Genomic DNA, 27,387 nt, shown 5'->3' on the forward strand with positions numbered 1-27,387 from the left:
GGCCGCCATGTTGGATAAGGACACGCTAGCGACATGCAGTTTTCAAAATTAGTCTCTACACGTGATTATCTTTCAAACGAGATACCACACGGTGGGGGTTGCTATTTAAAATTTTGTAGTTACCCCCAAAACCCCCTTGGGCGCACCTTATGGGGGAGGGTTCTCCATATCAGCATAATGTTGTCCTTTATGCCTCTTAAAGGTTACAAAAGGTTTTATGTTTCTATCTGCCTTGGTTTCTTCAGGAGACGGGCCTTAGTGTTATTCGTGGAACGGACGTGATTCTGGGTTAGATTTTCCCATATGAAGGTCTTCATATTTGAACGTATTACGGTGATTCAGATTCCACCTCAAACTGCAGGTTCACGTTTTGTCACATAGCCTCGGTGCTGAAAGTGGCACTAAACTTCAGTCCAACCAACAAACTAAAATTATATAAATTTGCTTTATATAATAGAATAAAGAACTAAATATTGATAGCGAATGAGTAGTGTGTGATCCCAGCTTCAATTCCAGGTGTTAGCACAAACTTTTATCGGTGTTGATCCAACAAAACGAGACAATTGGGAACTACGTGAATTAAGAGTAGCAGACACAGTCCAGGAACCCATAAATAATAGCTCATGGAGTCGAAGCACTTACCATGCAATCACCCAGTCGAATGTCCGGCATATGACCTACCATAGTAAACTGTGGTGCCGTGGCGTTTTGTTTACATAAAAGCATAGGAAGTCTACGATCCTAAAACCAACATTACACCGAGTACTTTCTTACTGTGCCTATAGGAAATATTGTGGCTTAACACGAAATTAAGCCACAATCGTATAAATGTGCTCCAATTTTGTTCCACTTTGAGTTAAAGCTTTTTTTTTATGTTTAGGTTTTAAACAAATATCTCAAGTATGTGATCTGACACAGCGATTCACAAATGTTTGACAAGCTCTAAATACTCGGAAGAAAAGTGATTTATCTGAATGCAATTCACATGGTGTACATTCAGTGATGTTAAATAACTATGCAATGACTAAATTCGCTATATTTATACCCTAAGGAAAACGTTGCCTGTATACATCTATAAACAAAAGTTTGTTTTTGGTCCTAGAAAATTGTGGCAGGAACGAGAGAAGTTTTCAACGTGTTACAAACAGTTTAACATCAATACCTACGAAAAGGAAAACTGACTTTTAAATCAGACCTTCTGTTCTAGATTTACATAACGAAAGTGTTTTATGGAAGTAAATGATCTTTTGTTCATCGATGTACTAAAAGAAATGTTCACTCAACCCCTTTGGAGACTTTTGTCCTCGTATTTGTAGAAGAACTTGTTCCTAATGCATATTTTCTTTAATCCTTTTACATCAATCTTGTAAACCCTATTCGTAAAATATTGAATCTGCGGTTGCTTGTAGATGTATTGGTTTTTTGATTTTATCAACATATTTTACGATAAAATCAAAAATGAAAACTTGCCCGTAATTCATAGGCAAGAAATTGTTTAAATGTTTACTAAGAACAGGGGCGTCATTTAGGGGCAAATTTACATTTTTTTATCTGAGATCTATAGTAATACGAGTTGTAGCATGCTCAGCTACATTGAGTTGGAGCTGACTGTATTTTTGGAACACTCTGTATATGCTGGTCTCTGGAAGTGAAACGAAAATATGGACTATGACAAGAATATGAAAGAAAGAAAGAAAAATGTATTATATCTGATTGTATAAGTTACTCCTATTTTTGTATTTCCTCGATTAAGAGAATCTATTGTGCTTACGTTTTTTTTTAAAAAAAGAAAAAGAGTAAAAATTGTAGGTAATGAGAATAAGAGCGAAGGTTGTAGAAGCGAGTTTGTTTGCAACAAACTCAAGGTTAAATCTCGTGACGTAATGTCTGGTCGTTTGCGCGTAGACAGCTGCCTCGCTCGTGAGCGAAAGCCGTGAGCCAGGTTAGTTGCTGCGCTGAATGTCCATCTGGATTGTCCTTCTGGAAGTACCTGACTGTTGTATTTGGTCGAATGTTAACGGAGGACGGAGGAATAGAAAGTTTGAAGTTGAATTTTTCTTCGTTTGAATTAACGGGTCGGAATAATACGAAGTTATTATTAAATTCGGATTGGCGTTTTCTAAAATCTTCAGATTTCCTACCAAGTTTTCTTCTATTAACTGCATATTTGGGAACAGTAGAATCGAGTAGAGGTGATTGAGGACAGACGATCCCAGTGACAGATTAGAGCAGTTTGAAAATTGGTAAGTACAAACAACCTAGCTGTAGTTTCTAGAACCTAAAACCCAGATAACCTTGGTTTGGTTAATTAACTAACAATTTGACTAATACTTTTTTCCTGCTAACAGTAGAAGTAGCTATTAGACTATTAATTATTAGATTTAATACTTGGTATGAAAATAATTCGTAATTTGATATCTAAAGGAATATTGCATTTAGCGTCCCATTAGTCTTTTGATATTTCTATTTGAGAGATTGATTTCGACGTCGAATTAAATTTTTCTTGTTTCTTGCTTTGAGAGTTTAATAGTTTTCGCGTTATATTGTAATAAAATTATTGGATCGAGTCGCGGTCGCTTTTGACTAAGTTTCGACACTTTCTATTCCGGGTAAATTTTATTAATTTTTGAAATTGTTAATAGCGTTAGAATTGTTCTTGTTTGGAATTATTCATTTTATCAAAGTATATTTAACTATTTTTCAAGTAACTTTCACCTATTATTCAGTTGCAATTAAATTACTTTTTCACTTGTCATAGTTAGAAGCTCATTCACAGAATTAAAATTTGTTGTTGTTAATTTGTATTTATTTCCTTAATATTTGATTATTTGTAATAAAAAGCTAATTGAATATTTTCTTTTATTTAAAATAATATTTAACATTTGTAATCTTGATAACCTTGCATTTTCGCTTGGGAGATTTGAAGCCTGCATCACTTGGGGGATTCTTTTTTTTTTTAATGCCAGATATCAGAACCGTGTCAAATGATAGTTTGGCTAAACTTAATCACTGCTTATTTGTATTAAATAGAATTAAGGTGGGTGTCAAGCAATCCTCGGCACAAGGTTCGTTACAAGTTCAGCGCAGCAACTCACCTCTTGTTTGATGAGGCATCTCTCCCTGAAATTTGTAAGGCATTTAATTTTTTTCATTTTTTTAAATTGTTTGTTAAAATTAGGGTAACGACTACTACTGTTTTGGTATATTAATGCTATATATGCTAAAGCGTGAAAAATTCCAGAGAGCGAGGAAACAAAGTACGATTGAATTGTGTATATTTAGAACCCTGGGGATAGTTCTGTAGTATCTCGTATTTTGCTTAGATTTAGTGGTAGTTTGCTTTGTTAATAGTATATGTTTAATAATTTTGCTGTTTTTTGTATTTTGCTAGTTATACTTTGTAATTTATATGGAATGAAAATGTCGGAGGAGTACGTTAGCATAAACATGTTCGAGGTAGATTCGAGTTTCGATTGGAATACAATTGATCAAACTGGATTTGACGATAGTATTTTTGATAGATCGACAATGAGTTTAACTCCACCGCTTAGAGATTCATTGTTATTTTTTAATTCAAGAGAAAATAGAGAAATGCTGAATAGCCCGAGTGAAAATGTAGAAGGAGATAGAAGTCAGCGGAATTTGTTTGGTAGGGCAAATAGTTCCAGTTTAGAGAATCCTTTTAGTGGAAACTTTAGTTGTTTACCAGAACCTCCTTCAACTGTCCATAGATCCTTTGAAAGAAATAGTTTTCATTCTGGAGGAAATTTGTTTTTGAATGAGCCAGAAGTAGGACGCCCCTTCAAATGAGTATTTTGATAATAATGCCCCGTTAGGAAGTGCTAGTAATTTAAATCTTTTGGGAAAAGTTTGTTCGAGTGTTAGCAATATAGCTAATAGACAGGTAGGATTTATCTTACCATCTGAGAGTTCTCAACCTGTGGGCCAGAGTAAGGGATGTGATAAATATCAACGTTTAGGACAGTATTACAGGAGAGTTTCAGCAATAAAAAATTCTACTCCAGTTAATCTGTATAGTAGAGGAAATCCTATATTAATAAATAAAAGTAATCAACAGATGTGTGAGGGTAGTTCAAAAAGAAAAGAGCATTTAGGGGAATTAAATCCTAAATCGCTTCCAATGTTGTTTTCTGGCAATTATTGCGATCAATTTATTTTTCAAAAAATTGCTGAATTGTTGGATCAGAAATTTAAGAATTTTAGGAAGATTGATGGAAAATATAGCTATATTATTTTTGATTTGTTGGTCAACTTAGAGCAAATCATTGAAAGTACTAGTTTTCCTTTGAATGCTTTTTATAGTACCTTGTTATCTAAAAGTGAAGGAGAATTTCTGGATGAAATTCAGCGAGCTATTTATTTTAATATTTCTTGGCCGCGATTCAAGAAGTTAATTTTTGAGAAATTTATCACTAATTCAGTTAAGCATGCGTTAATATCAGAAAGGTTATTTAGGAAGCAAAGGTTAACTGAATCTGTTGATCAGTATATTAATGATATTTTTTATGCTGCTTTGATCTTGGATTGTTGTGGTGATGAAGAACAATTAATGCGTATCATGCTTGATGGCATGAATCCCGCGGTGAGATTTAAAATGTTTGGTCTTTCTATTCCAAGAAATTTAGAAGAACTTAGAAGAATTTCTTTAGAGTTTTCTAAAATCTTTCGAGATCAGGTTGAATATAATAAAAGAATCGGAAATAAGTCATCGGGTACTTCAATTGCTTTAGTAAAGAAAAATGATAGAGAGTACCATTCTAAAGAATTGAATGTAAATAGACAAAAAATTGAATTATGTGATTTTGGTAAAAGTAATTCAAAAAATTTGCGACGATCAATGAATTCTAATGCGGGTTCGGAAAAACAGAATATTGTACCTTCGCAATTAGACGGAACAGTAGCTACCTTTGTAAATGTTCGCGTTAATAATGAGTTAATTCGCGCTTGTTTAGATAGCGGGTCGTCTTATAATTTACTTACGTTATCGGTTGTTGAACGTTGTGGGGTCGTGCATTATCTTGAGGAAACCACTCCGATTGTAATTCGTGCACCTTTGGGATCATTTTATGAATCAAGTAAGGAGATTAAGCTCACTAAATTTTTCCGGTTGGTTCGAGCGAATTAGTTTTCTAGTAGTGAATGATTTGCCGTGCGATTGCCTTCTGGGAACTCCATTTTTGAAAAGTACCTCTTCGAGTGTGGACTTTGTTCGTGGAAGATTGAATTTGCGTAATAATCGCAAATTAGTTATCCTGTATTTTAGAGACGATACAATATCCATTCAGAATTCGACTTCAGGATTTAAGTCAGTTGATCGTGTTGACCATCAAGGTGGAAGTGTAGGTTGGAATGAACTTAAATCTAAGAAATCGACTTCGTTGTTTTTTCGAGTTGATTCGTCACTAAGAAACGGACTTAGATCGGGGTACTCGGTTGGCCAATCAAGATCATATGGGAATTTAGAAAGGAGTCAGACAGTTCATCATGGCAGAAGATCATTGGATGTTGGGGTCCAATGTGATATAGAATTATCAACCATTGAGCGGCAACTATTGGAAACACCTACTTTAACACAACTTGAAGAAATTCATCGTGTTTTTGGATTGAAACAACCCGAACAAAAAGAGACTTTAATTGGACACTCTGTAAATTCCAATTATGTGAATTTAACTGGATCAGTTCAGAATAATGGTTCTTCACATGATTTGAGAAATAGCCAACGTAGACCCGATTATCTTCAGTTTTTGGGGAAAAAATCTGATGGAGATGCGAATCTGAGATCGTTTCCTTCCACATCTTTGCATCAAGGAGAGTTGGATAAGAAGTTTGGATCTGCACCCAATAATGGAAAGGGGGATACAATGGAGATTGATGTGAAGAAGAAAAAGAAGAGAAAGAAGAGGAAAATGAAGAGTCGTCGAGTTTTGAATAATAATGCTACCTCTTCTGAACTTAGACAGAAATCAGTGGAACGATGTGTGGGAGGAAAGGAAGACTGTGTTGCAGCGGTTCATATGAACTTCTGTGATAGTGATTCGGCAGCTTCAGATATGGATTTAGAGCAATCTAATAAATTCTATGAATTAGTAAAAAAAATAAAAAACAATTAATGGATCCTGAAGATAAATTGCATGCGGAGTCGTTTTCAAAAGACAATGTTAAGGATATACTGGGAGATTCGGGTTCGGATTTTCAATATAATGATAAAGATATTTTAGAATTCATTGATAATCTTCGAACTGAATTTTCTGATGTTATAACGGAAAAAATAGGATGTTGTCAAGGCTTTGAAGCTAAACTTTATTTGAAAGAACAAAAACCATTTAAGGAGCATCCATTTCCGATTCCTAAAAACAAAGAAAAAAATTTTTATGATTGTATCGATGACCTTGTGTCTCAGGGTATTTTGACTGAAGTAGATCATTCAGATTATGGAAGTAGTTGCTTCTTAGTACGAAATAAGAACGGTTCACATCGCATTGTAGGTAACTTCTGTAAGGCGAATTCCTTGATTAAGGATGACGTATATCCTGCGCCTAATTTAGAAGAATGTTTAACGAGTTTAGCGGGTAAGAAATTCTTTACGAGCCTAGATCTTACCAAAGCATATTTCCAGTTGCAACTGGAAAAGGGATCACGCGAAATAACCACTATTGTTACCCCACGTGGCAGCTTTCAGTATACGAGGGTACCAGTCGGTATAAAGACTGGAAGTTGTATTTTAGCGAGGGTAATTGATAAAATTCTTGGTGATTTGAAGGATCTAGCCGTAAAAACTTATTTTGATGACATTTTAATATGTACTTCTGATGTAGAATCACATAAAAAAGTTTTGAAAATGGTCCTCGAAAGATTGAGAAAATATGGAATTACTGTTTCCCCAGATAAGAGTGCTTTCTTTTATAAAAAGATAAAATACTTAGGATTTGTAACTGATGGGAATACTATCGAAATTGATTCATCAAGGGTCGAAGCTATTAAGAAAATCCCTCCACCTAGAAATAGGCGCGGAGTACAAAAATTGTGGATTGTTTTCATATTATGCTCGATTTTGTAGTGGTCTTCAGGAGTTGATGGGTCCATTAAGCGAGTTAAAATCAACAAAAAGGAAATTCGAATGGACCATCGAGCATCAGAAAACTTTGAATAAATTAAAGCAGGAATTATTAGATAATGTTATATTAAGGACTCCTGATCTGTCCAAGAAGTTTTTCATCCATGTTGACGGGGGAGGTAAAGCGATTGGAGCTTGTTTAAGTCAAATGGATGAGAATAATAATCTTATTCCTGTATCGTACTTTAGTAAAAAGTTGACGGAAGCTGACCGACACAGGAGCATTTATGAGATCGAGTTCATCAGTCTCGTTAAAGCAATTTATAGGTTTCGCCACTATTTGATTAATGAGTTTGTGGTCTTTACCGACAATAAGGCGTTATCCTGGATTTTGGGTAATTCTAAGAGATTGTTAAAATATGGTCCTTTAGTCGAGACTTTGTGTCAATTCTCATTTACTATCCAACATGTTAGGTCCCAAAATAACGTAGTTGCAGATTTCCTGACACGGATGTATGATCCATTTGAATTTGTGCAAGTGGACGGACCTGTGGGTATGGCTATAATGAAAAGGAATTTTAAAATGGCAAATTCTTGGCAATTGCCTATGGTGAAAGAGCCCTTATCGGAGTTACAAAAAGAAGATCCTGAGTTAAGAAATATTATAGAAAGGTTGGAATATGGTGAGAACATTCGAAATTATGTTTTAAATAATGGCATATTAATGAAAAAGAGTAGGGACAGAATGTAATGGTCGATATAATAGGACCTTTGCCGACCTCTAATTCCTTTAAATTCATATTAATTGGGGTGGATAATGCTTCGAGATTTGTTTTTCTCGAAAAATTAAGAACCTTGAATTCTACTGTTATTTGTAACAGGTTAATGGATGTTTTTAGTAGGCTAGGAATTCCGGAATCCTTGTCTACTGATAATGCATCAGTCTTTATATCTGCCCATTTTAGATCCTTTCTATTTGGGCTAGGAATAGAACATATTAGGATTAGTCCATACCATGCTGAGGCTAACTTGGCGGAAAGATTCATAAAAATTTTGAAGGCGTCATTAAGAGCTTATTGTGCTGAAAAACAACAACAGTGGTCTAATTTTGTACCTGTGTTACAATATACGCTAAATATATGCGAGCATTCTGGTCTCAAATCGATTCCATACGAATTATATTTTGGACGTCCCTTGAACACCCCATTAAAATTAAAATGGAAGATTTGTGACCAAGAATTGTTCAAGCATAAGAATGTTGACGTATGGCACAATGCTCTTGAGAATATGGAAAAGGCATGGTTAAAGAGGAAATCTTTATTATCCAAAATTAGAGGTCCAGTTGTAGTTTCTGTCAATGACCAAGTATTGGTAAAGTCTCATATTAAATCCTCTCTTGCTGATAAAGTAGCAAAATCATTGAGTTTTAAGTGGGATGGACCCTTTATTATTCGGAGGTTTTTGACCCCTAATACATTATTGATATCTGATGCTGATGATTCTCGAGACTCATATAAGCGAGTTCATGTGTCGGATGTTTAGAAGTTTTTCCCTAGAAGAAATGTTTAATTACAATCTCTGAAAATTCAATCAGATGATTTTTCTCGTCGCTTTCTGGAAAAAGGAATTACAGTAATGGTAAGATTAAAATGTAAAGGGAGTAAGATGTCTTTGATCAGATTATATTTTAATTTGTTGTAATTTGATATATTTTGTATGAAATTGTATATAAATTTTTAATGTGTTAATTAAAAATTTTAAAATTGTTAAAAAGATCATGATCTTAAAGTTTTTTTTAAATTTAATGAGACATTTAAAGTTAAATATTTTGGAAAGAAAACTTTTAAAATTTGCGATATTAAATAATTAAAAAGTAATTTGAAATTTCTAGTAATTTTGAGAATGGTTTTTATTTGGAGTGAAATTTAAATTGTGATTTGTGAATTGTTTTAAATGTAATTAAAGGAGAGAGTGTTTCATTATATTAATGCCTATTTTATGAAATTTTTTTGTGAGTTTTCCAGCTGAGACATTAAAGTGGATGAATCCTGGTAGCCATACAAAAAAATCTTCAGATTTTTTTTCTTTGGAGGGGGAGAAATGTAGCATGCTCAGCTACATTGAGTTGGAGCTGACTGTATTTTTGGAACACTCTGTATATGCTGGTCTCTGGAAGTGAAACGAAAATATGGACTATGACAAGAATATGAAAGAAAGAAAGAAAAATGTATTATATCTGATTGTATAAGTTACTCCTATTTTTGTATTTCCTCGATTAAGAGAATCTATTGTGCTTACGTTTTTTTTAAAAAAAAGAAAAAGAGTAAAAATTGTAGGTAATGAGAATAAGAGCGAAGGTTGTAGAAGCGAGTTTGTTTGCAACAAACTCAAGGTTAAATCTCGTGACGTAATGTCTGGTCGTTTGCGCGTAGACAGCTGCCTCGCTCGTGAGCGAAAGCCGTGAGCCAGGTTAGTTGCTGCGCTGAATGTCCATCTGGATTGTCCTTCTGGAAGTACCTGACTGTTGTATTTGGTCGAATGTTAACGGAGGACGGAGGAATAGAAAGTTTGAAGTTGAATTTTTCTTCGTTTGAATTAACGGGTCGGAATAATACGAAGTTATTATTAAATTCGGATTGGCGTTTTCTAAAATCTTCAGATTTCCTACCAAGTTTTCTTCTATTAACTGCATATTTGGGAACAGTAGAATCGAGTAGAGGTGATTGAGGACAGACGATCCCAGTGACAGATTAGAGCAGTTTGAAAATTGGTGAGTACAAACCTAGCTGTAGTTTCTAGAACCTAAAACCCAGATAACCTTGGTTTGGTTAATTAACTAACAATTTGACTAATACTTTTTTCCTGCTAACAGTAGAAGTAGCTATTAGACTATTAATTATTAGATTTAATACTTGGTATGAAAATAATTCGTAATTTGATATCTAAAGGAATATTGCATTTAGCGTCCCATTAGTCTTTTGATATTTCTATTTGAGAGATTGATTTCGACGTCGAATTAAATTTTTCTTGTTTCTTGCTTTGAGAGTTTAATAGTTTTCGCGTTATATTGTAATAAAATTATTGGATCGAGTCGCGGTCGCTTTTGACTAAGTTTCGACACTTTCTATTCCGGGTAAATTTTATTAATTTTTGAAATTGTTAATAGCGTTAGAATTGTTCTTGTTTGGAATTATTCATTTTATCAAAGTATATTTAACTATTTTTCAAGTAACTTTCACCTATTATTCAGTTGCAATTAAATTACTTTTTCACTTGTCATAGTTAGAAGCTCATTCACAGAATTAAAATTTGTTGTTGTTAATTTGTATTTATTTCCTTAATATTTGATTATTTGTAATAAAAAGCCAATTGAATATTTTCTTTTATTTAAAATAATATTTAACATTTGTAATCTTGATAACCTTGCATTTTCGCTTGGGAGATTTGAAGCCTGCATTACTTGGGGGATTCTTTTTTTTTAATGCCAGATATCAGAACCGTGTCAAATGATAGTTTGGCTAAACTTAATCACTGCTTATTTGTATTAAATAGAATTAAGGTGGGTGTCAAGCAATCCTCGGCACAAGGTTCGTTACAGAGTATACTCATTAAAAAGAATTATTCTGTTTATATCGTTGGGGAATATTACCCCCAGTCCCAAACATCTGAAATGACACTACTGTTAGACGTTCAATTTCAGGCAACTAAATATGCTTTTGCTTAAAGTTAATTTCGTTATTCTCCCGAAAGTATTGCATTACATGGACCAAGTATTTAACTGCAAGTATGTAAACAGAATATGAAGATTTTTTTTTAACACAGCACCACTTCTTCAAAGTATTATGATAAATCGTTGTAGTATTTAAGCCACATATACTTCTTGTGTCTTCAAATTGCATATGACACAGATTACAGTTTATCTCAAATTGCGAGATAATTTGCTTTTGAGTGAAATTAAGAAAAGCTATGATAAAGAACAACACTTGCATTCACATGGCAAAAGCTAAGAAGAATATTACTACTGTCACAAAGATTGGTTGATTTGGTGCTTAGCGTCTGTTTCAGTAGCGACGCTATACGAAATGTGGCCCTACAGCCAGAGCTGGATTAACCCATCTAGAGGCCCGGGGCTTGAAAAACTACGTGGCCATGGTGGCTTCGCGTAATACATTTCTATGAAAGTATAATAGGAAAGTTAATTGAATATGTCTCATATTCTTTTGGTCATATTTTATTTTGTGATGATGATTGTATCTGCATAATTCTTGTTAGATACCCAGTTGAGATTTTGATCAGAGTTGAGTTGACTTTGAGTTTAACGTCCCGTTCAGCAGCGAGGCTATATGAGACGTGGACCTACTGATTAACGTGGAGTTCAAACCACATGAGCTCCCACCGGGAATGATTTTGATCAGAGTGGAGGCCTCTGTCCACCTGGAGGCCCAAAGTTATAGCCCTCCTAAGCCCCCTCCCTTAATTCGACCCTGCCTACAGCTTCTCGTGGCATCCAAAGCACATGAGCTCCAACCGAGAATCAAACTAGGATCTTTCGCGCATAAGACAGGTATAATTAACAATAAAACCAGGAGGAAGCTACTCTCTTGTAAAGAATAAACACACATGTTGCAGAGAAATAGACTGAATTTACGCCATAGACTGAATTTACTTAAGAAATTAACAGAATTCGAGAACTTGCTCATCTTGAACATAAGTATTTTTATTCTGCAACTTCTTTCAACATCATTATTTGTGTATTTTTCAACTTCTACTTTTAGGCTACAGAACGTAAATGCTGAATATGAAATTCAACAAAATGATTGGACAATCAGATGTTTTTACTTCTTGCAACACCATAGATTTTAGACGTCTCGCAACCAACTCAACTTTGCCCCTTTTTGATAAAGAGGTTGCTTATGACTTTAGAAGCGACTATTTACTTTGAGATCACCAGCTAGACAGTAAGATATAAATCTTTTAGAGAAGTTTCTCTCAACCTATTTCATATCACGACCTCTTTTTTTATCATATTCTCTTACCAGCGACCCCATAAGTAATTTCCGGTTTGTAATAACCTTTTTGATTATTGATATCTATTATTTACATTGTATATGGGTGTATTCTTCATTTTGAATTGTATTTAAATATACGTTTTTTGTACTATAAAGTATGGACATAAATAAAAATTGCTTATTAAATTATGTAATTTAAAATAACCTTTAAAAATATGCTTTCCCAATAGCAAATTATAATTTATTTTACCTCACTTTGCGACTCGCGTGTATTCCTCTCGCACCACTCCCTATTATTCTGACTTCAAGGTTGAGAAACCCAGTGATAAATTATAGTGTTTCTCAGGTAGTATTTAGTATTGCTGTACCGAAAATGAAAATTGTGATGTGTACTTTAATGGTTAAATGTATTTCGATTCATTTTATTGTTCATTCTATTTTTCCTTTAGGAGATTCAATTTCTTTGGGACATTTTAAATCTTACTGTTAGATATACCCTATTACGTATAGTGCTGGCATTTTCTGAGCAAATGAAACATAAGTTTGGTGTATAAGGATGCCTTGTCTGTGTAGAACCCTGCGTATAGAAGTCTGGACTTATTCAATATGAAGACCATTCGGTGAATACACTTCGCCTCTCGGGATTTCCGCTAATACTCTCATGTCACCTTTCCATAATTTAATTACGTATGCCATAAATTCCTTCATCTTTTTTTCCCATACATAACCATTCTTTTAGGCCATTCTTCACTTTGTAAAGAGCATCAGAAATTATTTACAGAATAATATCCATATATAATATCATAAACAAGAACACTTCAATTATTTATCAAGCCAGTGATTTCCTACTGAATGCTGAGTGATATCATAATTTGGCACTTTCCTTTTCAGTGAACTACACAAGGAGAACAAGGAGTAAACAAGAAACATAGCGTTCATAAAATACATTAGTGACAGGCAAGGAAAAACATTGATAGTGTTATCAATAATTATGCAAACATGTTACTCATTGATCCAATACTTGCTTATTTCATCCTCCTAACTCATTCCCTCTCCACCTCTCCTTTGCTTTCTGTTATGTCTCAGACTACGTCACACATCAGCCAATTGGAAATGAGTAATTTTATGCAAGAAAAGAACCATAAAACATACTGTAATTTGACGAATGTAGTTTCATGGTTTCAGTAAAAACGGATTAGAATATGTTAGAAACTTGTAATTAAGAGATATTCTTTAATTTATGTTTCAGAATTGTCTTTAAAGCAATTTGAAATTTTAAAATTACTTTGAAGATTAGGACAAATGTTAGGCTATTTGTTAAATTAACATGAAATCCATACATATTTTTCTAAAAAAGAAAGGAATATTTTTATTAATATAAAAGTACAAAATGTTCAGCAATACAAATCTTTCTTTTAAAATTACATATTCAAAAGACGGACATATGTCTTAGACAAGTGTAGACATACTTAGGTAGATAAAATTACATACTTAGGTAATTTAACATACATACATACTTAGGTAGATAAAATACATACTTAGGTAGATAAAATAAAACTCTATTTTTATTACATATTTCAGAATTGAGAAGTTTAGTTTATATTCTTAGGATTTTCATACTGAAATCATGATTACCTTTTCATCATTGACCTGTTTAGCACAGAATAATTCGGACACATAACAACAACACAAAACTAGTTCATTTAAAACTTCAAATTACATTTAAACATTCGAAACAATTTCAAATATGAACGTGTCAGCCTATTGGATAACTTCAGTCAGTGGTACTTAATATTTGATTCCAAATGTGATTAGACTAACATACTAAAAGAATACTTACAAAAATATCCTAATATCCTAAATAGTTAAAAATTAAAAAAATAAATTGGTAATTTCTTTTTGGGAAGGGGAAGGGGATTTTCATGTCTCCAAGCTTCCCCGTTGAACACATTTTCTATTTGAACCACTAATATTCACTTGATTGGGTTACTTAATTGGGTGTATAATTAAAGCAGGACAAGTCCTGTAAGTAATAAACATTTTTGTATCTGCAACTACAGCTAATAAAATTAAAAATAATAAAACAACACGGAATAAACTATTAATGCTAAAGTTCATTTTAATAATAGTGAAGAATATATTGAATCTGTTTGTTTAGCATATGTTTGAGCTACTTTGTATTCAAAATGAAACAACTAGTCCCTTACCCGCATAAGCTGACTTGTGACATATACATAAATCAAGGCATATACCAGGAAGAGATAAAAGCTTTCAAATTAAAACTTTCAAGTTTACCTAAACAAAATAGCCTTAAGCAATATCCAAATATCTTCTATATAGGTTTTGTTATTTTGAGAACAATTTCCTCTTTTCTTTTTTGTTGGTACGCGCTTGATATATACGTAAATAGACATATACAATGTATATAAAAAAACATAGAACACCGTTACCAGGAACAAATACGTTGATAGAAGCTAAATATATAAAATATCCATTCACCCATCACCATAAAAAAGTCTGAAAAGTGTTATTCTTAAACACCTTCATTTTTCTGCAACAACCGTACTCCATCGCCGTGATAATAGTACAAGCTTCCATATGTTGACTTGTCTATATTAGAAGAGTCTATTAGTTATATAAACGTATGTTCTCCATATCCGATTATGATATACCTAACACTGTTTGCATGATTTCTTGCAATGTACGAGCATGTAATTTGGATTAGCAGTGCACTCTCTGTTTTCGGCCCAAGCTTTGCAATATCTATTATGATCTCTGCAGGATGAATCTCCAGAGCCTACTGTAATAAAAAATAAACGAATTTAGTTATAAATATTAAAAAAAAAATTCATATAAGAATGGATGGAGATAAACGAGAAACATCGGGAGAATATCGAATCAAGGAACAAACGCAGTTTTGTTTGTATTCACAAAAGTTACTTAACCCTAGACTCGGGGTAATACTCCCACATATATCTGAAATCTCACACTGTACTTAATAAGTGATTAGTGCTTGAAAAACACGAACTTCAATACCGTACAAAACAGAATCTATCGTAATACACATGTTTTCTCTATGATGTTGGTGTTGGTGTTGGTGTTGGTAAACGTTTTTTACTGAATATTTTGCTTTACTGGCACACAGAGAACCTAAATGTGGCTTTGAGTATGTGCGTAAGTGTGAATGATCAGAAAAACAATGTAAAAAAATAAATCTAGATTATGCTGTATGCTAAGTAACATTTTTGTTTCTACAAATACCGTATTACTATTAAATAAACGCAACCCTTTTATTTTGAAAATTTTTCTTTGAGATAATTATTGTTAAGACAGAAATCTTTACAAAAAGAAACTATCACACAAAGAGATACCTATTACTGAGTTACCACAAACACGGCGTTTTCCTCTATACCACTTATTCCTTTTACCCTAAAATATTTAGGACAACTTTAAAGCAGTGGAGGATTTAGAAGGTAAAAACTGAGAGGGGAGAGACAGTCAGAACCCAAACTATAATAGGTGTATCATAAGTTTACAATTTTTCATGGGTCCTGAAGAAGTTTCCAATTTAATTCTCTCCGGGTGGATATTATAGCTACGTTGGACGTTGACATTGTCTACTTCAAGTATTGTTTTACCATTGAATAACAGAAAAATTACAACTGAAATTATATCTAATATTTAGAAAATTTCCCAATAAAGAATAAAAGGCAACGCTTACCATAAACTTTCAAAAATATATAAATAATGACTTCTTGTTTGTCACTCAAAAAACTGGGGGCTTAGGCCCCCGGCCCTGAGCTACATCCGTCACTGTTTTAAAGCGATATTGTTGGAAATATTTTTTAGAAATCACTTGATTTTGGCAAAAATTTTGATTAATCTTGTGTGTTATGCGTAATATTTCTTTAAATTTGTTAACATGAATTTGTAGCTGAAGACGTAAGATATAAGAATTCTGTAACGATTTCATCCTAAAAATGTAAACTTCATATGTACTATACGAATAAATATCCCAGAAAATACTCAAAAATTAACGGTGAAACGTTGGTGTTCACAATTGTCAGTATCAATGACACCAAAATATAAATTCTATTTTTTTTAAACGATTTCTCTTTTTGAAAGGAAGTACCTTGAAAATTTTATGGAAAATATCTTTCAATTAAGGATACCAGATTTCTCCGCAAAAATTCCGACAAAATCATTAAAATAGCAACAAGAGTAATTATTTTATTTTTCAATTTAACATTAAACAACCAAAAAATTTAGATTGCAACAGTAATTTTAATATAAATGTTCTTTACCTGTGTTACATGTTCCACAAGCACGTGCACAATATATGGTCATATATGCTGGATTTTTAATGCATTCGCCAATGCTAGCCCATCTTTCACATTTTGGATTGTAGTTATTGCATCGAGTGGCTATAAAAAAGAGAACATCATATCAACATTGCATTCAACAATAAGAAAAGAGTTTCGGGTATATTTATCACATATCGTGTCGTAAGTATGACATAGCTAGCAAGTATTTTGCACTTGTAACGTAACAAAACTGAACTTCTAAATTTTTAAATTTTGTTTGTAGTGTTTTGTTTTGTTTCTTTGTGTTGTATAACAAAGTAATCGTCATAGATTCTTATAGTTAATAAAAATAGTAAGTAAAATTGTTCAACTTATTTTACTGTTCAACTGTTATAGGTGACAGATAAATAAATATTTTAAATTGTTTAGTTCAACTTATTTTACTGTTCAACTGTTATAGGTGACAGATAAATAAATTTTTTAAATTGTTTAGTTCAACTTATTATACTGTTGAACTGTTATAGGTGACAGATAAATAAATAAATAAATAAATATTTTAAATTGTTTACTTTTTGATATTACCAAATTTAAAAGATATACTTCTAACAAAATAACAGAACATAAATAAACTAGTGAAACGATGCACAGTAGAATGTAGTGAAGGGCGTTATTTCTAGTTGGACCCATGACCTGCTTGTTCTGGACCAATTTCAACCATAAAAGGTATCTATAAAAGGAGTCAGGGGTTCAGTTGTAAAGCTTTCATCTCTGATGCCAGGAGTCTCAAGTTTAATTCCATGCTATGTGAGTTAGTGTTTTACAATATCATGTATGCGGGTTTTCTCGAGGTTCTCCGATTTCTTCTCAAATTCTCTTCTGCCAATTATTTAATTCTCATTAACTTTCACTACTTATCCACCTCCTTTTTGCGTATAAAGCATAACCATGGGATGTTAAACTGGAAAATTCCACTTAATTTCATTTTGAGAAGCCACAAAAAATAAAAATTACACCAAGTATAGTCAAAATCGATGTTTTGTTTCTAAAACCATTCTATAAGAAATGTATTGCGGAAGACACCAACAAATATCAAATTCATTAAAATTATGCAATACCCTCCGATATTTATAGAATGAAGAGTATGTTTACTTTGGGATCCGAGTATCCAAAGTAAACAATTGGGTACGCATTCCTGTTGTTTGGGGTTGACATTAGTGACGGGAAGATGGTGAATGCGGTGGGATGGTATGATGAGAAAATAATTTCCTCCAGAACTTTCATCGAAATTATTTATTTTTAATGCAATCTAGCGTGTATTTTCTTTGAGGCTTTTCAATCATTCTCACTGCTTAGGAATGAAATCTGTTTACAACGGAAAGATGAATTTTACTACCCTATTAGAAAAAATGTTTCACGATAATTTTTATTTATTTAAATTCGATTTATTTATTTATTTATTTTTTTAAAATTCGATTTGGATGTAAAATGGAGCATATTTTTAAGGCTTCCCAATCTGCTTGGGGTAAAACATCAGTCGAAATGAGGAAATTAACTTAAACTTCCTGTTTGATAAGAATGAATCACCAAAAAAAGTATTAAAAAATAAGAGATTTCGGTATAACCTAGTGTACATTTTATATTTTCTTTGAGGGTTTCTCCCAATCATCAATGCCTAGGTTTGGATTCAGTCGAAATTGAGGGAGTGGATTTAAACCTTCAATAATAAATTTTAAAATGTTTTCCGATAACTTTTGTAATATATATATATATATATATATATATATATATATATATATATATATATCCTAGTTTGAAACACTGTAGTGTACATTTCGTTTGAGACTTCACACAATTCCCACTGCTTGGAGTTGAAATAGATCAATAACAAGGTAGTGTATTCAGAACTTTCCGATTTTACAAAAATATTTTGAAAAAATCACAGAAATTCTCCAATTTTCATAAAGCATATTGCGTATTATTATTATTATTATTATTATTATTATTATTATTATTATTATTATTATTATTATTTTTGTCTGAGATTAGAGATTTACTGCTTTTGTTTGGCTATGAAATAATCCAGGCTATGTCCATAAGAGCTGTAGAAAAGTCGAGGATGACAGCAGATCTCTTCAGAACCTGTTAGTGGGTGATCAATTAATGAAAAAAATCGAAGGTAACACTTCCGCAACCGGGGCCTTCATTGTGAAATTCAATATTCAAAATGGCGCCCGCGCACAAGTAACAAATTATATTTGAACTGAAATATCTTCTCACAGAAACAAGTTAGAAACTTCGTTTTTGTACCAAATTAAAGATAATTGATAGTAGAAGTAAGAAAACTGGATATATTGTTTACATGTTGCCGCCATGTTTAAAAATAACGGTTATTTGGGCCAAAAATTAGTTTTTCTCGTTTCTCTTTTTTTCATTTCATGACAAATAACTATGAAGTTATTAAAAATATGAAAACGCAGTCCAAACTAATTAAAGGAGCATAATCTTAGCTTTCTATTGTTACCAATATCTTTAGTAGATCTTAAAAAATGACGGAGTTATTTAAATTTGAGTGGCGCAGGGTGTAGAGTTTTTTGGACTGTTTAATAAATTACCGGAAAAACACTCACTACGCGCAAAACTTTCAACATTCATTCATTAAACTTTCATTACTTTTCAACAAATTAAAATAGTCAATTCATTTTATCGATAAATTAAAGTTAATAGGTTGCTGTGTGGTAGGAAATGAAATAATAATGTTATTGCATTTGTTAAATATTATTATTAACATGTTCATTTATATAATATGTAGCTATGTAATAATTATATTGTTTTATTTTGCAGACTTTGATGTTATGAGAATTTACTTTAATTTGATGGTAACGTCATGTGTGCTTGTAAGAGTTAGTACTGTTTAACTAAGGTTTTCTACAGTTTCAAAATTTTTACGAATATATGACTTTAACTGTGCTTTAGAGAATATTTACATATTTATTTTCAGAGCATAATGTAAAATTACTGACACCAAACATGAAACACTCATGTAATTTTTGGAACAATTGAAGAGGCAGTGAGATATAGCAGGAGTTGCACTATTTTCAAGCAGTAATTCACTCAGATACATTTCAAAGACGATAAACTTTGCTTTTATGCAAAGATAGTCTTTTAAGACATCTTGATTTTCAATTTTGTTTTCCAGGAAAGCCCAAAATCTCTCCATTTACACCGGTAGGAATGTATACATGACAGATTAGTTAGTTGTATAGGTGAGGCGGTTACCCTTTGCTGTCTTTACACATTTTTGACCGAGGTGTTTAGATAGTCACATAAAATCCCTGCGTGTGCGTGTTTAAACATTGCTGCAGCTCCTGAAGAATACATCAAACAGATTAGCAAATCAGCTAAACCTTTCACTCGAGTTTTACGAAGTTGGTTCATAACATCAGCAATAATTACTGTATTCATTGATGAATGTCCTTCGAAAACGTACTCAGACGGTCCCAACAACTTTTGCAAAGTAGACAAAGTAGACTACTTTATTTGCTTGACGAAACAGTGGAAGTTTTCGTCTGTGAATGGTCTTCGACAACGGAGTTGTTTTGTACAGAAATCGCTCGTTTCGGAATGCCACGTAAGCTTTATGGCTACGTGTCAGGTAATTCAGGATTTCTTCTGCATTAGAACTTGGTACAACTTCATGCGACATGAAATGGTACAACTTCACAGGACTGTGAACTTTGTACGGGGTGTCCCTGCGCTCCATAAAATTCTACCATTCTGTTAACAAGAGTTACGAACTTCATCAAGTACATTACTAAGGAACTCATGGTCTGTTTGTGATATACCAAGGATCTGACTGAAGATTTGGTATGTCGAAAGAACTTCGTGGTAGGACAGTTCCCACTCCGTAATATAATTTTTTCTGCGCGTCTGGTCCATAATTCCTTCCGATGATTTCTTTGGTCTATTTATAATCTGTTCAAGTATCATATCAGCACCAACTGTGCTAAATACATTGTTCGTTCTTCTGACTACCAAGTGACCATTCGTGAACTGAGCATTTATTTCCGGGTGTTGAGTCTCCAAATTTCTAATTTGTTCAAGATAGTGGGACGCGCACCACAGGAAATTGATTCGATTGAATGCCATGAATACCGGAAGGAACTGCTGTGCAATATACAGATGCAGCGGTCAGTATCCTTCTTGATCAGCTCTTATAAGGCTTTTCAACAGAAATAAAAGATGTAAAAACTGTTCAAGGCAGCGGCCATGCTCTGAGATTGAGCTGAGTTTCTCTGAAAAGTTCTGCAAAGCTTTGATATTTCATCTGAATTAATGACCAACTCCATGAACTGATAAGAGCACGTTAAGCCTGTCTTTCTTTCATAATAGTGATAGTGTCAACGAACTGCTGGATGACAGACGTATAATATTCACCTTCTTCTTCCAGGAAAGCCTTCCCTTTAACATAAACACATCTGCCATCATAAACATACCTCTCACTGCCCTAACGTAGATAGTTCCGTTTAGAATACTCAAGGTTACTTTGGACCCAAAAAATTTCTATGAAAAGAGACTCCAAATCACTACCAGAAATATACTTTCCTGTGCAGACATGAAGGTCATGTGGAATGATCCTAGCATGAGGGCAATGTTTGAAAATTCATTGCTCCTAAGTTGAATTTCGGCAGCAATGTCATACACCCCTTCGTAACATACTACAGGCATTGAAGGTTGGTTTAAATGTATAATTAGGCTCTGGAAGTTTTTTCATTGGTGTGTATACACTATTATATTCCGTTACTGGACACGGCAGTATTGGAAGAAAGCCAACTTGTTTCTTGGAATCATCTGAATCCGTTATTATCGCATTTACAGTACCCCGCGTTAGAGCGAATTCTTTAGTTTCTAGCTCGTATGCAGCATGCATTATGTCTTGAGTAAACTCTTTCTGACGCAGATTATCGATGTCCAAATCATACAGTTAGGGGGAAATTGTCAGCGTGTTTTGAATCGATATAGGTTGTATCTTCCTTTCTTATTTCTTCAATTGCTGAGATGGAAGCAAGGATCGAAGATCTTGGACTGGAGATCTTGCTAATACCGACTTCGACAATTTGGGTTTCGATGGGAATTTTGTTGGCACTTCCCGGAAAAGCACCATGACTGTATCGTGGCTATCACGGATTCATGACAGAGTAGCCTCTTCACGGTTGAAATTGTCCATAGCTCCTACCGTGAAACTATCACCCTGAGAGTGTCTTGAAAAAGACAAGCTGGGGAACAGATTTTTAGTGTATATTATGCAAGGTTGCTTCGTGCTTGCGTGATATCTTTGTAGCCAACTAACACACCTAATTTATTCATAGTTGAGATCAGTTGTCTGATTTTGTATTTCTCATGAATTGAATGTGCCACCATCAAATGTATGAGGGTTGCTTTCCTACTGTGATATATGTATATTATCAAATAAAGTCTGGAAGATTGACTTCAATAGATTCTGAAAATTTAGATTTTGTTGGTCAGAAAATTCTTCAAAACCACTTTCACTGTCTTCGTCAGTGATATGTAGATCTTCACTTGCGTCCCAGATATGATGTTCAGCTTGAGCACTTCTAGTACTTCTGCTAGGAAATCCAAAAGAGGTTGAGGAATTCTAGTTGTTGGCCAGGACTTATGAAGTTGCTGGCTGTCCCCGAATTCTCCTTCAATACCGAAATCTGTGTGAAGGAGAGACGTTCGTACTTCTTCCGCTGCACTCGTAAGATGTTAATCGATATCAGTTTGTCAGTTACTTCTTCGGCACTAAATAATGAGTTGAGACCTAGAATCGGTTTATTTCTTTTCGAAGGCTTCGAAAACCTTACATTTTCTCCAAAGTTTAACTTCGTTGTTATTAAAACTTAGTTCACTGTTTCCATTAATGAAGTCTCGAATTTCCGACAATATCAATCCACACCCTCATTCAATAGTTTCTCGATAATTGGCGCCACTTTATTAAGCACTGCACTTTTATTAGTTTTCTTAGACTCGGTAGTTGTGCTATCTGATTTCTGAGAATATTTATTGAACTTCAGAATATAGTGCTCAGGACAGGCCTTATGATAATAGACATCTGCGCCGAATACAGGTAATTAATTCATCCTTCAAGTCACAAGTTCTCGTAAATCCGTCATCCTTAAAGAACATGGTTGCGAATAAAAATGTAGTTGCACGATTTGATTCACATATTCTGTACTTTTGTTTAATTCCGTTGTGTTTCCCTTTCCCACATACTACACATAAAACATTTCTTGCTTTCTTGTTTGAAGATGGTGATTGTCGAACTGAAATATCTAATCTCATTTTTTTTGCCATTGGCACAGATTGAGATTTTATTGAACGTTGATCCAGCTCCTCAGTTTCACTACGTTCTCTTAAGACTGAAGATCCTTAAGTCTTTTCAGAACACCATCCTTATTTCTTTCAGCCGCAGCTATAACATCTCTCCCTCGGAAAGACGACATTATTTTACCTGAAGATTTGTCACGATTGTGGCAAATGATGCAGGCATTTACGTCTAATACGGATGCAGAGGAAGAGGTGTTTCGTGATAGGGAGATATCAAACAGGTTTTATATAGTCATTGTCTAGGAAATTGGTGCCAACTATGGATTTTTATTATTCCAGTGTCCACATTAGAGTCTGCAACATTAGCTACATATTATAAACGAACATGTTAATAATAATATTTGACAAATGCAATAACATTATTATTTCATTTCCTACCACACAGCAACCTATTACCTTTAATTTATCGATAAAATGAATGGACTATTTTAATTTGTTGAAAAGTAATAGATTTGAAAGTTTTGCGCGTAGTGAGTGTTTTTCCGGTAATTTATTAAACAGTCCAAAAAACTCTACACCCTGCGCCACTTAAATTTAAATAGCTCCGTCATTTTTTAAGATCTACTAAAGATATTGGTAACGATAGAAAGCTAAGATTATGCTCCTTTAATCAGTTTGGACTGCATTTTCATATTTTTAATAACTTCATAGTTATTTGTCATGAAATGAAAAAAGAGAAACGAGAAAAACTAATTTTTGGCCCAAATAACCGTTATTTTTAAACATGGCGGCAACATGTAAACAATATATCCAGTTTTCTTACTTCTACTATCAATTATCTTTAATTTGGTACAAAAACGAAGTTTCTAACTTGTTTCTGTGAGAAGATATTTCAGTTCAAATATAATTTGTTACTTGTGCGCGGGCGCCATTTTGAATTATTGAATTTCACAATGAAGGCCCCGGTTGCGGAAGTGTTACCTTCGATTTTTTTCATTAATTGATCACCCACTAGCAGGTTCTGAAGAGATCTGCTGTCATCCCCGACTTTTCTACAGCCCTTATGGACAGAGCGTAGACTAAAAGGGAGAGGGTGAATTCAACCAGTCTTGTGGAAATAAACATCTTAACCATTACCTGATTTCATAAACCATTGAGAGTTAGTTTTTTTTTTTTTTTTTTTTTTTAACTGCGTTACATTCAATCCGGCTTGTAGTAATCTGAACAAGTATACAATTTAATGGAAAGAAATTTAATGTTGACAATGCTTTTCTTTTACATTTTTAGTATTACGTAAGCTACAAGAACGATCAGTTGACTTTGAATTTTTTACACTTCGAATGTATATTTGCTTATTATATATTTATGTATAAAAAGTATTTGGAAAGTTATACGAAATGCAGATAATGGTACAAAGCTAAGCGGAGCTAGTGTAGTGACAATGAAGCAAAATTGAGAAAATGGAGCCCACAGTCTTTTACATGAGGGAAATAACGAGAAGACCGATTCCCGACGGGAGTGATAATAAATTTCTTGATGACAAACAGCAATGAACATCACGTTCCAGACGGCAACGTTCCCTAAACTCTAGACCAGTGGTTTTGAACCTCTTTTTTTTTTTTTTTTTTTTTTTTTGTCACGTCACAGTTTACTTAGTTGAGTGTACACGTGGTGTACAAACGTAAGAGTTGCCAACAGAAAGTAATTTTTTTTTTTCATTAATTACTGGTGTCCATTGTTGATCGTGTGAGAAAAATAAACTTTTTTTGAAACATTTTTCTTATTCTTCTTTTCAAATTTGTAATAAATTATAACTGTGACATCACATGTCAGGTAGGAACCAATACTTTAGAGCAGCGTTTCCCAACCTTTTTCAACTTGCGGCACACTATAGGTGTAACTTGAATTCTCGCGGCACACTCATATAGATATTATTATTATTATTATTATTATTATTATTATTATTATTATTATTATTATTATTATTATTATTATTATTTGTAAATATGAAATATAGTGGTATTTTTTTCTTTGATTACTGATCTCACAGAGAGGAAAGCTCGATCACTGATTTCCGCCCGTGGTAAATCATTATGCTTATTTTTTTTTCATTCTAATTTAAAAATAGAAAACAACTGCAATGAGATATGGGACCAAGGCTTTTAAAAATACACTTTTTCTTGAAAACTGTATCCAACATCTCACTAAGAAGAAAGATCACTAAATAACGAATGAACAAACTCATCTCTTTTACTTTTAAAACACAAATATAGGTAATTTGTATGCATGTTTGATTTGTCGAAAGGACTGAATGTATTTTAAAATTTCAAGTTACGAAACAGTCTGCAACAATAAAGAAGCAATAATGGTCATAACAATGATAACAAATACTATTTTCAACATTAAAAATGCACAGAAAAGTAACAGTGTGAAACTCAAAATTGTAGATACATAGTAGAGGTTCACGTTAATGTTAAATACAAATATACATTTTCCCCTATGTCTTGCAATTTGACTGCTATAGAATTAATAATTTGTTTCGATTTCCTCGCGGCACACCAGCGGCCCGTTCACGGCACACCAGTGTGCCGCGGCACACCGGTTGGGAAACGCTGCTTTAGAGGATATAGCAATAAGGAAGACTGTAAGAAACAGCAAGAATTTATTTATATGAAAATGAAAGGAAATATTTCAATTTAACGTCCCACGCTTATGCCCTTTAGTATAAAGGAGACGGATGATTAAGGCAAGTGAATGATGATGGAATAATTGGTGGAATGAGGATGTACGAGGAAACGGGAGTACCTAGAGAAAACCCAGGGATACGATGTTCTCCATTACAAAATTACTTTGCCGGGGATCGAATCAGGGACCCCCGTACCAGAGGTAAGTAATCTTCTACTTAATATGCTAATAAATCGGAACAATAGCAACAATCCAAGTCAAAGTGATATGGTCGAAAGGCTTTATGCTTAAGGAGATCGTACTCAAAGGAAACTGAAAGCTTCCTCGTGACGAGTTCAAATAGTCGTTGTAATAATGATCCCATTAAAGTTTAACCTACTTCCTTACCTATGGAAGCTTCCTTTGGATTCTAGTAATCCTGTATATTTTTAAAAAATTTTTTCCGATATAATAAAATGCACTAGAAAAGAAACTAAATTTTATATGATACTTGAAGTAACATTTACACGGTCTTATTAGTGTTTATCGAAATGTAATGTCCAAAGATGAGACTAAATAACACTTGATCGGTGACATTGAGATGAACAAAGTGATAAGATTGTTCACTCCCTGTTGGAGACCCAGATTTACATAATTTGTGTCTCCAACAGGGGTAAAAGTGAGAGGGAACGCGAGGATGCCATTACCCCAATTTCAAAAATATCTATGGCGTCACCTCACTTCCTAAAAATTTAGAATGGGCAAAGATAGGCTCGGAGGACGGTGTGACGTCATACCTTCCTTACCTTTTCAGATCCACTTTTATCCGTGGTTCCCCGGAATTATTTTAAACTATAATATTGCTTTTATTACTCATTGGTAATTAAACTGATAGGAATAACCCACTCTCTCTCAGGGATAAAAATGAGGGGGAATTTAGGGGATGGCGTCCCCCACCTCCAAAAATATGTACGGCGCCATATCAATTCCTAAAAAAAATACAATGGGGAAAGATAGGAAGGGGACGGCGTGACGTCATGCCGCTAACTACCGTTCCCCTATCTTTCCAGATCCACTTTTACCCCTGCTCTCTGTCACTCATTCTTGCTGAATATTCACCTAATATTTAATTAATTTTGATATTTCAGTAAGAAGCAAATGCATACGGTAATTTTTTATAAAATATCCTGGTTTTTCTAAGGAGTATGGGAGCCATGTAAATGGCTTAAACTGCTTTAGTACAAACTATAAACATCCTGATTGTAATCCATTATATGTGAAATAATAATAGATACAGTATTTTATTTTACGGAAACGTGTTGGTTACTGTAAATACGTAGTTGAATTTCATAGACAGTAATACGAGGTTACCCTTAATTTCAGTATATATTCAGGAATTATATTTACTTTATAAGAAAAAGAGTAATATGAATACACGACGACGCTAGATGGCAAAACTTATGTATTTCATCAAATTTTATTATAGACTACTACGTATATTAAAGTTGACGTTCTGTGTTACAGATTTGAAATAAAATGAAAAACTATAACGAAAATATTGGTATATTTTCTACTAAATTTATGTTGAAGAAACATGCAGAAGAAGATTAAACAAAATATCAAAGAAACACTAATAAATATTTCAATAAATACAGTAGTATAAACTCAAAATAAAATTATTCAAACATAATTAAAAGTTTTTTACATTTACCAACAGTGAGTCATGCGCTTTCTTTGAATTGATTATAATTTATGAGTATTTAGTTTAAAGAGCTTCTCTACTATAACTTAGAATATATAAGCATAGTTTCGTGTTCAAATCTCGGCCTGTTGCTTATCTAGAATACAAAGCAGAGCAGTGTTAGGATTCCACGTTAAACAGAAGGCCCCACATCACAGCATCACTGAAAATGGACGTTAAATTCCACCCATCAACCGATCAATTAAAGCTCTTTAAATATTATAATCTGTATGAATTATTCTTTACTTTTATTCTAGCGAATATAAA

The 27,387-nt window shown here is 33.4% G+C and overlaps 2 protein-coding genes across 2 annotated transcripts in view; one reads left to right on the plus strand and one right to left on the minus strand.

Moving 5' to 3' along the window:
- Positions 1-7,960: 7,960 nt before the first annotated feature.
- On the plus strand, positions 7,961-8,617 carry LOC145678521 (uncharacterized). The gene has a single exon (XM_081748770.1). The coding sequence runs from the start codon at positions 7,961-7,963 to the stop codon at positions 8,615-8,617; it is 657 nt and encodes a 218-aa protein (XP_081604896.1).
- A 4,865-nt stretch (positions 8,618-13,482) lies between these two features.
- LOC145667021 (zinc metalloproteinase nas-15-like) overlaps positions 13,483-27,387 on the minus strand; it is a 77,168-nt gene continuing 63,263 nt past the window's right edge. Inside the window, exons 11-12 of the mRNA XM_081734711.1 lie at positions 16,389-16,508; positions 13,483-14,884 (exon numbers count right to left, since the gene is read on the minus strand). Of these exons, the coding sequence (XP_081590837.1) occupies positions 14,757-14,884; positions 16,389-16,508 (248 nt within the window). The 3' untranslated portion in view covers positions 13,483-14,756. The remainder of the gene's footprint in view (positions 14,885-16,388; positions 16,509-27,387) is intronic.

The sequence above is a fragment of the Thermobia domestica genome, chromosome 1 (genome assembly GCF_964235325.1).
Source record: "Thermobia domestica chromosome 1, izTheDome1.hap1.1, whole genome shotgun sequence".
NCBI lineage: Eukaryota > Metazoa > Arthropoda > Insecta > Zygentoma > Lepismatidae > Thermobia > Thermobia domestica.

Bases quoted from the DNA above. Each gene is read 5' to 3' on its own strand.
- LOC145678521 (XM_081748770.1), top strand. From the start codon at position 7,961: ATGGATGTTTTTAGTAGGCTAGGAATTCCGGAATCCTTGTCTACTGAT.